The 10,728-nt window shown below is 40.1% G+C and overlaps 1 protein-coding gene across 1 annotated transcript; it reads left to right on the top strand.

Annotated features, from left to right (window-relative positions):
• Positions 1-1,925: 1,925 nt before the first annotated feature.
• Positions 1,926-10,470, top strand: LOC308680955 (zinc-binding protein A33-like). Its single transcript, XM_081349428.1, has 6 exons — positions 1,926-2,558; positions 5,485-5,580; positions 5,795-6,025; positions 6,103-6,125; positions 6,207-6,325; positions 8,288-10,470. The coding sequence occupies exons 1-6, from the start codon at positions 2,163-2,165 to the stop codon at positions 8,788-8,790; spliced, it is 1,368 nt and encodes a 455-aa protein (XP_081205554.1). The 5' UTR covers positions 1,926-2,162; the 3' UTR covers positions 8,791-10,470.
• Positions 10,471-10,728: the final 258 nt, after the last annotated feature.

Genomic DNA, 10,728 nt, shown 5'->3' with positions numbered 1-10,728 from the left:
GAAGTTCCTAAACGCAAGTTAGGGAGGAGTGAGCCCATCTAATCTTTCAATCAACAGCCTGAGTATATAAGCAGCTGCTTACCTCTCTCTAGCATCAGCTGTTCCAGTATCCATCCACCTCCCCAAACTCCATCATCTCAGGTACCTTGCCCTTCAATTCAATATCATATCCTACATTTAGCCACTGGGGGGTATATCATCGCTCGAGTTGAAGCTGCTTCATCGAGCCCCTCTTCAGTGGACAGCAAGCCAAATAAGTTTAACCTAATATCTTAAAGATTTTATGGGCAAACAAACTTGTTAATTTCTATTTACTTGTATTATTTTTTTTGTATTTGTAGTTTCTATGAATGTTTTGTGAACTATCCCTTATGTAGGCTACTGTCTTGAATTATTTTGAATTTACTGTCTTATTTTTTGTATCTTATTTTATTTTTTTGTGCTTGATGCATGTATCCCGTGCTTTTTGTTCAATAAAAAAAAAAAAAGTTTTTCCTACTAGTTTTAGTTATGTAATTGGTTTACTCTGTCTACTCATAACGTTGTGTTTATGTCAAATGCCCTGTGGGCATATGAGGAGAGAGGGGAGATTTTTGTCTTACATTGTATTTTCTTTTTGTTTTGAGTTTTTTTTTTTTTTTTTGATAATCTGATGTACATTCTGTGGGGTCCTTTTAATTGAAATACTTATTGGGCGACGTGTAGTTTTCCAAAGAGACAAACGCTGCAGTGAGGTGTGTTTAGTGAAGGGGGTATATTGCTGTGTATCACGTGTAATAGATTTAACTGTGTTTATTTTAACTGTGGTATTCTCCTCAAACTTTATATATTAAGAGTGACGTGTGGGGTGATTTAAATTCTGACATGTCTCGGGAGGGAAACTCAGTATATGCTCTTAAAAATTTGGTGTTTTGATTGAGGGAAGTTTCATGGGGTATTACATGGTTGTCTTCTTTTAATTGTTTATATTATTGAACTATTGTGAAATAAATTAATATTTTTGATACACCAGCTTCTACCTGCATCCTTTAATTAGGGTGGCTTGCGTAAAACCAGGTAGGCCTTTTTGGGCTGACTATTTAATAGCATAACCATTTGCTCTGGATCCATTTAATTAGTAGTCTAGAGCAGTGGTTCTCAACTCCAGTCCTCAGGACCCGTTGCTCTGCACATTTTGTATGTCTCTCTTATCTGACACACTCAGTTCAGTTCATGGAGTCTCTCTTAACGAGCTGATGATCTGATTCAGGTGTGTTAAATAAGGGAGACATACAAAATGTGCAGAGCAGCGGGTCCCGAGGACTGGAGTTGAGAACCACTGGTCTAGAGGGTGTGTAAGAGACCCCTGGTGGCCACACTAATAAAGTGAGTATATTTTTCATAATTAACAAGAAATACTAAATAAGTGTTAATAAAGGTGCTGACGAGTTATCCATGAGAGACAAACTTTTGTCTCATCTCCGTTTCTCCTGTTTATTCAGGACTTTTAATCTGTTGATCTGTTTGTTTCTCCAAACACTGACAATCAGCAGATAAACAGAGGAGTGTTTATCACTGAAACTTCAGCATGAGAAGAAATCATTTTGAGAAAGATTGGAGCATGACAGACCCTGGAGAAACTCTGTGACCAATAAAGAAGAGCAATAAATAATATATATATGTATACAATAAATAAAATATGTAAGGGTTTGGAGATCTTTTATTTTAAATATTTGAGTATTTTTATGGTTCTTTTGTGTTTAATCCAAGGATTTAGCATTATATCTTAACATTTCAATGCAAGTTCATTTTGAATATGCTTAGATTTTGTTAATTTTACCTAAAAAAATCCTGATGTTGTTCTTTGACCTGTTTCAACACAGCAGCTTGATCAGAAGCTCTTGTAAGCTCTTGTGAGCTCCACCCTCTTACAACACTAACCAGGAAGAGACGGACTTGTTATTTCTCTTTTCTGCCATACTGACTTTGTCTCGAGACAAAAGCAATAAAGAATCAGCGATCAGTGGAGTACGAAGAGAAAAACTTCACAGAAGAATTTGAGAAGTTTATAATTTGAACAAGTTTGCTTCTGATCTTTGTGATTCTCATGGTGATTCATTTTTTTAAACCGTTGTTCAGAAAGTGAAAGTAAAGTTTAGATTGCTGGAGCTCAAACAGTGAAAATGGCTTCAGCAGCTGAAGATGATTATATTTGTCCTGTGTGTCATGAAATCTACAAGGCTCATGTTATTTTATGCTGTAGTCACAGTTTCTGTAAAGAGTGTCTTCAACAGTTCTGGAGAATAAAGAAATCTCAGGAGTGTCCTGTCTGCAGGAAAAGATCCTCAAGAGATCCTCCTACAGTTAATCTTGCGTTAAGAAACTTGTGTGAGTCGTTCCTGAAGGAGAGAAATGAGAGGCGTTCATCCGGGTCTGAGGAGATCTGCAGTTTACACAGTGAGAAACTCAAACTCTTCTGTCTGGAGGACAAACAGCCTGTGTGTTTAGTGTGCTTTACTTCACAACAACATGACAATCATACATTCAGACCCATTGGTGAAGTGGTCTCATCATATAAGGTAAGACAAATGTTTCTTGATTCACATGTAAAGAATCATAACGAGTCACAAACACAGATCGTTCCGGTTACTAACGTAACTTTGGTCCTGATGAGCAAAGATCTGTGTGTGTGCAGAGTTACTCCTTCGATTGGGCTAAAAGTAGTCAATCATTGAGGTAATTCAGGAGGTGATCTCCCATCTGTCTCAGGGGGAGAGGGCCACATCCACGCATTTCGTAAAAGTCTGCGGAGCAAGAGACAGTCCGAATGGTAGGACTGTATTATTTTGGTAAGCCCCTTCGAACGTGAATCTCAAGAACTGTGATGAGGGGCTATATGGATATGACAGTATGCGTCCTCCAGATCCACTGATAAAGCACATGGAGAGTCATGGCCAGAGTTCGCTTAGTCCTCCGCTTCAGAGACATAGTGTCATCAAAGTCCTCCTCGGAGCCGCCAAATGAAACCATGGCACTCGCTCCAGATGAGGGAAGCAGGAGCCCTGCAGGAGCAACACTCGTGGCACGGCATTTTGCAACAAATGTTGCACAAATTTGCTCTTTTAATAGTGACAGTCTCTTGAAGAGTTCGAAGCGCCGTTCTGTACAAATGTGAACCAATCAGGCTTCAGTATTCAGTGTTGATCTGATTGAACAGGGCTGCAGTGATCAGGACTGGTTGTGTTTAGTCCAGCTGAACTACATTATAAATGCAGTTTCATAGATTTGAGGAATTAGTAACTACGGGGGCAAATACATTTCAATGCGGCCCAGGTGGTATTGGATAACTTTTTTGTTTCAATAAATAACATTGTCATTTACAAACTGTACTTTGTGTTTACTCAGGTTGCCTTTGTTTTATGGTAGGTTTTAATTTCTGAATCAATTTAGTATGAGATGGGGGCAAATACTTTTTCACTATGTAAGATTAATGAGGGAATTAAGATCAATATAACTCAAAGGGGATTGAATTACAGTGAATAAAAATCTAATTAATATGCAAATTTGATTTTTTTCTATTCGTCCACCGATAAATTGAGATTAGGGTATTTTATTAATTCTGGACAGAATATTATCCCGTGGCCTACGGTAATAATATCATAAAATTATGATAACTGATTATGAGCAAGGTAACAAAATCTACATAAGGCAGTAACTTGTAAGCACACAGCACAAGACGCTTGTATGTAAAATCAACCAAGACTTTATTGAACTACTCTAATACACACAAACTAAACTAACGAAAACACACAAACATTCATTCAAACAGTGACAGAGAAAAGTGATGTTTTCAACAGAGGGTGAATGGAGTCCCAAATGTCTAGCGTTAGACACTCTTGACCGCAACCTGAGAGAATCAATCTACTAGCACTTTAATCTTAGTTTGTTTTCTTAATAAGATTTGCACCAGTTCAGCCAGAATTAGGAGATTGTGTACTTGCGTTTGGATGCTCCTGTGTGAGCGCGTGCGTCCCCTTCTGTGACGAAGTTGCTGGAGGGAATCTCTTCGCCGCTGATTGGCTGGCAGTCGGTCGATGATGCGTTCTAAGGGACAGCACTCGATGGTGAGTGGTTGGTTGGCTTTGCCGGGTGGCGCTTCGTTCGCGGGATTTCCTGGATTGCGGGTTGCTATGCAACGGAGTTTCCTCTGAGTCTGGAGTAGCTGCTGGAGCGACTCTGAGAGAGTTTTCTTTGACGAAGTTCAACGAAGGATCTTACGGAAGAGTTGAGTTTTGAGTGAGCTCTTGGTGGTTTTAAGAGTATGTAAGCATATACGCTGGACGATGGAAAGGTCAGCACAGACATAAGCAAGAGCAAAAGTCACTGCAAAAGCAAGGCAAAAAGCAAAGCATCGCTGCTTGTCATTGGGTTATAAGCGTGTCCATCCGACCCGTCCTTCCGAGTGTGACAGCCAATCAGATATGGTCTTGGGCGGGACCTACGCCCCGTTCTCCGGTTCTTGCATGTAATTAGCGTAATGTCCACGTGAACGTGTGTGCCCAAACTCCTGAGAGTTTAGTTAAACGCTTTAATGAGCAAACTTAATAGTTTAAATATGGTGCATTCTACACACATCTACTTTATATCAGAAGTCTAGAAATCATTTACCCATCAAGTAGGTACCAAAATACATATATTTCCCATAGTTGAGGTGGAAGTAAATAAGGATTTAGCTGTGGTAAGTGTTTAACACACAAAATTAGCTTGAGTAATATAAAGCATATATAATACAGAGAATACACATGTATGAGGCAACTTCTGGTGATTAGTTCCTATAACTGAGGTAGAAAACCCTACGAATAGGCTGTAATAAAAGTTAAACACACAGAAAGACCTCCACAGGTTATATAAAACATACATGATACTTAAGATATATGTGAGGTAAATACTGGTGATCAATTCAGCTTATTGGAAGCAATTTTGAGACCGTCATTTGTATTAAACCACAAGTGGGTTAATTTCAGTCTATTGGTTTTGGAGACAAAAGTCTTTGGAATTTACAGCTGCAGAAAGGAGGTGTCCCTGGTTTAAGGTTTGTGGTGATTCTGGGCCATAGGAATGCCTAAGCATCCTTCGTTTCCTGATAAGGCTGTGGATTTATGCATTGGGGTCACCACAGGGTTTCTTGGCCATTTGGTCTTAAGTTTGGGGAACAAAGAGAAATCTTTTCCTGCTGTCCTGGCATCGCTGATATGAGATCAGACAGGCACAAAAAGGGAAAGGGGGGTGACATCTCCTTTAGCCATCTCGCCACCATGACTGTGTTTTATGACTTACTAATGGTTCGATGGGGAATCGTTCCGAACTGTGGAATGCGGTGTTGGGTTCATTTAATGAAATGGACCATTCAAGGATAATCCTACAACTGCATTATATGATCATATCACTGTATTGTCTTCTCTTCACTGTAATCTGGTGTTTTAATGTATTTTTGTTCAATTCTAGGAGGAGCTCAATACAGCACTGAAGTCCTTACAAAAGAAACTTCAACACAATGAAAAACTGAAAGCAGAGTTTGAGAAAAGAGTTGAACACATCAAGGTGAGGAAACAGAAACGAGAGTCATTTTCTTTACAGCTGTTGGATCACTATATACAGTTATGATTTGATATAATGAATAACAGTTTATTATTTCTGTAAATGACTAGCAGCAATCTGCTTCTGGATCCGTTTTATGTCGGGTATCCGAGTTTATCTTGGATATTAATGATGTGTGTCGATTGAGATGATTGAAGTGAATGTGCTTTGATTTCAGTCTCAAGCTGAGCACACAGAGCGTCAGATTAAACAGCAGTTTGAGAAGCTTCATCAGTTTCTCAGAGATGAAGAAGAAGCTACAGTCACTGCACTGAGGGAGGAAGAGGAGCAGAAGAAGCAGAGGATGAAGGAGAAGCTGGAGGAGATGAACACACACATCTCAGCTCTTTCACACACAATCAAAGACATGGAGGAGATGATGAAAGCCAATGACGTCTGCTTTCTGAAGGTCTGATTTCAGATCATTGGTTGATTGATTGATGATTGATTGAGTTCTTGATGATAAATGGTGTGTTTGTTCTGCAGGAGTTTCCAGTCTCAATGGAAAGGTGAGTGATCTGCTCCTGTCTCTGGTCTCTCTGGTTCTGATCCAAAGCCACTGCAGTTCTGACTCCTGAATGTTCTTCCAGAGTCCAGAGCTCACAGCCGGATCCACAGATGGCTTCTGGAGCTTTGATTCATGTGCCACGATACTTGGGCAACCTGCCGTTCAGAGTCTGGAAGAAGATGCAGGACATCGTCCAAAACAGTGAGTCTGACAGCAGGAGATCTGAGCTGGACATGATGGATGGGTGGAGAGTTAGAGGCTCTTCATGACAGAGATAGATAGATAGATAGATAGATAGATAGATAGATAGATAGATAGATAGATAGATAGATAGATAGATAGATAGATAGATAGATAGATAGAACAGTTTGGTGTTAGATTGTTAGAATTAGTAACATGATGCTAGTACAATCACCACATTGCTTGTATATTTTTGGAAGATGCTAACATGATGCTAGCATTATTAACATTATTCACTCTTTAACATTATGTTAGCATTGTGCTCGCCTTTTGACGTTTTAAGACTTAAAGGGATACTCCACCGTTTTTTCATATTAAACTATGTTATTCCCTTAACTAAGACGAGTTGATACATACCTCTCTCGTCTCAGTGCGTGCACTAAATCGCTCTGTCTTGCGGCGAAACTTTGTTAGCACTTAGCTTAGCCCAGTTCATTAAATACGGGCCAAGCAGAGAAGCTACCAAACACCTCCACGTTTTCCCTATTTAAATACAGTTACTCGCGTAGTGTAACTCGACCTAGGACGGTGACACAAAACAAAACGTTGCGCTTTTCTAAGCGTGTAAAATGGATAACTATATTGTATGGCGGAATACCATAGCAAGTGCTTGTAAGCACTTCGACTTGGCGCAGTAATATCTTCACTCGTGAAAAATCCTCTCACCGGCCCCCGCTCCCTCTAGTGAAGATATTACTGCGCCTTTAAATAGGGAAAACGTGGAGGTGTTTGGTAGCTTCTCTGCTTGGCCCATATTTAATGAACTGGGCTAAGCTAAGTGCTAACAAAGTTTCGCCGCAAGACAGAGCGATTGAGTGCACGCACTGAGACGAGAGAGGTATGTATCAACTCGTCTTAGTTAAAGGAATAACATAGTTTAATATGAAAAAACGGTGGAGTATCCCTTTAACTAATCGCTATTAGCATGTAGCTATTCACTGCTAGCATGTGTAGCAAGTTCTGTTTATTAGTCAAAGGAGCCAACCACCATGTCTCTACGATGTTCTGGTGCAGAGATATAGGTCTTGCTGAACAGTTTCTAGGGTACTCTGTCTAGTTGCTAGGGAGTGGCTTGGCAGCTGCCAATGATGTTACTTCAAAGGCTGCTTATAAGTATGAATGATATAAAGCAGGGTTCACCAATCTCGGTCCTGGAGGGCCGCTGTCCTGCAGAGTTTAGCTCCAACCAGCTCCAACCAGCTCCAACACACCTGTTTGAAAGTTTCTAGTATGCCTAGTGAGACCTTGATTAGCTGGTTCAGGTGTGTTTAATTGGGGTTGGAGCTAAACTCTGCAGGACAGCGGCCCTCCAGGACCGAGATTGGTGAACCCTGATATAAAGCAACCGCAACTCCTCTATGACATTCAGATTACAGATTTGGGTTGCTAGGGTGCTCGACAATGGTTGCTAGGGCGTGGCTAGGAAGTGTTGAAGATGATTTGTGTTTGTAAGTAGTGATGCTTTGCCTTCACTAATAATAATAATAATTTATCAAGTCAACATAGTAAGTCAAACCCAACAGACAGTCATAATAAACAAATTTAAATCAAAACACAGACTATAAGAGCCAATAAAATGAAGATGATCAGATGCTGAAGATCAGACACACACTTACAGTTCTTCATCTACAGTATAAATCTCAACAGATCTCATTGATTTATTGTTATTTAACTTTCCCAAAGTATCAGTTTCTCTTGATGGACACAAATGTCTGAATCTCATATTTAATGTTTGTAGTTGATGCCGTTAAACGCTGATGATAAAAACGAGTGTGAAACTAATAACAGCACTGACAGTGATCAGAGGAAAATGTGTTTGATCAACAGGACGAGTGTCATAATTCATAATAATCTGTGTTGGGTTCACTCTTGATCATTATATGAAGATCAGAATAAAAGCATCTGTTGATTGTGTCTCATCAGCTCCTGTGATTCTGGATCCAAACACTGCTCATCCAGATCTCGTCGTTTCTGATGATCTGACCAGTGTGAGATACAGAGGGAACAAACAACCTCTTCCTGATAATCCAGAGAGATTTGATGGTTATTTCTGTGTTCTGGGTTCAGAGGGTTTTAACTCAGGAACACACTGCTGGGATGTGGAGGTTAAACAGAGTTTTTACTGGACTCTAGGAGTAACTACAGCATCAAACCAGAGGAAGGGATTGGGATTCTTCAACACTGATGTCTGGAGTGTGGAGTATGATCAGTACGGACTGTATTCAGGTTCTGGTTTTCGTGTTAATCAAAAGCTTGATCGTGTGAGAGTGAATCTGGACTATGACGGAGGAATGGTGTTGTTCTCTGATCCTGTAACTAACACACATCTACACACATTCACAACCACCTTCACTTACACACTGTTTCCATTCTTCTGTAATTATAGTTATTCCTCTCTGAGGATCTTACCGGTCAATAGTCAGTAAACGTCACTCCTGTAGATCTGGATCTTCCTGCTTTCATCATGTTTCCAATATTTAATCCATATCACATGAGTAAGAGTGCTGTTGATCTGAGTATCAGTATGGTGGCTGTGATTGGGCCGTGATGATCACATGACTGATATCCAGCACTACAGCAACACTCAGATCAATAAACAAGAAGTTTTCATTTATATTCCACTTCACACAATTAGACCGATTAGAGACCGTTTTAGCATTCATGTTTTCAGGATAATTGACATTTACCTGATTATTTCAGTCAATGTGTGTTTATTAATTTCTAAACTTTTCGCATCATAAACATGTGTAACATGTTTGCTGTGTCTCTGTTTTTGGTTCTCCCCTGTGACCTAAGCTGAACCCCAAATCGCCCCCTAAACCCTCATTTACTATTCCTTACATTAGTCCACTAATACTGTTCACTTGAAGGGGGGTGGGGGAGATGAGGAAGGCCAAGGACCGTAATCTCTGATGAGATTCGAGTCACTTTGGTCAACCATGGTCTAACAATGAGGGAGGCTGGGCAAAGAGTACAGCCAAATTTGAGCAGGTTCACTGTAGCATCCATCATCCGGACCTTCCGAAATGAGAATAGGTAAGAAATCTACTCACTAGAAATCTCATTTTACAACAAGATGGCGCCGCGGATGGCTGCCTCGGTGTGGAGCTCTCCAGTCATTGTGTTGTTTTTGTTCGTTTGTTCTGCGTTTAGTCATTCTTTTCCTATCAGTTTCACCAAAGACGAACTTCTGGACATTAGGAAACACACACCAGACAAGTTTTTTACAGATTTTGATAACTCAGACGTTTTACTGGACATTCTCGTTGGAGGGGCAGCGGTGTTGTTAAAACGCGCGGTCAGACGCAAACGCGGGAAGCGCGCCGGCGCGCTGGTTAAACTCCGCGAGCGCGGCCTCCGCACTGCACTACCCAGTATTCATCTTGCGAATCTCCGATCTCTTCCTAACAAAATGGACGAACTTCTTCTCCTCACTCGCACTAACAAGGATTTTTTAAACTCCGCTGCTCTGTGCTTCACTGAAACCTGGCTGAGTGAAGCCATACCGGACAACGCACTACATCTGCCGGGCTTCCAGCTGTTCCGAGCGGATCGCATCGCGGAACTAACGGGGAAAACGAGAGGTGGTGGATTGTGTTTCTACATTAACGAAAGTTGGTGTTCAAATGTAACAACACTGAAGAAGATGTGCTCTCCTAATTTAGAGGCGCATTTCATAAACTGTAAACCTTTCTACTCGCCGCGGGAGTTTTCCTCATTCATTCTCGCGAATGTTTACATTCCTCCAGACGCGTGTGTGAGCGCGGCGCTACAACAGCTGGCTGAACATATAGCTGAAATGGAACAAAGGTACCCAGACTCTCTTTTAATCATTCTTGGGGATTTGCCTGATAACATATGCCTGTAAGTGCAATACTCCCACTGTCTAGTGCAATATTCTCTAACTCAGGTGATATTTATATCTATATTATTCATACTACTCAAAATACTGTAAATATGTTTATAATCTGTAACATGCGCTAGACTCCCACTGTCTAGTGCAATATTCTCTAACTCAGGTGATATTTATATTTATATTATTCATACTACTCAAAATACTGTAAATATGTTCATAATCTGTAAATGTTTATTCGGACTAAACCCAACTGTGACCCTACTTTTTTACTTTTATACTATTTTTATTTATTTTTTATATATTTTTATTCTTAGAATTTGTATTACTATGTTTCTTGTTGTATTTGTATTTGTATATGTGCACTGGAAGCTTCAGTACCAAGAAAAAATCCTTGTGGGTGCAAGCACACTTGGCAATAAAGCTCTTTCTGATTCTGATTCTGATTCTGATTCTGAAAATTGCAGAACTGCATATCAATACAGTACTCAATGAGTACAGTAATACAGTA

Source organism: Scardinius erythrophthalmus (genome assembly GCF_964197995.2).
Source record: "Scardinius erythrophthalmus genome assembly, chromosome: 20".
Lineage (NCBI taxonomy): Eukaryota > Metazoa > Chordata > Actinopteri > Cypriniformes > Leuciscidae > Scardinius > Scardinius erythrophthalmus.
The sequence above is the reverse complement of the archived record's forward strand: the minus strand, read 5'-3'. Positions and strand labels throughout refer to the sequence as shown.

Excerpts from the sequence above, each read along its gene's own strand:
- LOC308680955 (XM_081349428.1), top strand. The coding sequence starts at position 2,163 with ATGGCTTCAGCAGCTGAAGATGATTATATTTGTCCTGTGTGTCATGAA. Across the intron at positions 5,581-5,794 it reads AAAGAGTTGAACACATCAAG|TCTCAAGCTGAGCACACAGA; the intron begins GTGAGGAAACAG and ends CTTTGATTTCAG. Across the intron at positions 6,326-8,287 it reads GCAGGACATCGTCCAAAACA|CTCCTGTGATTCTGGATCCA; the intron begins GTGAGTCTGACA and ends GTGTCTCATCAG.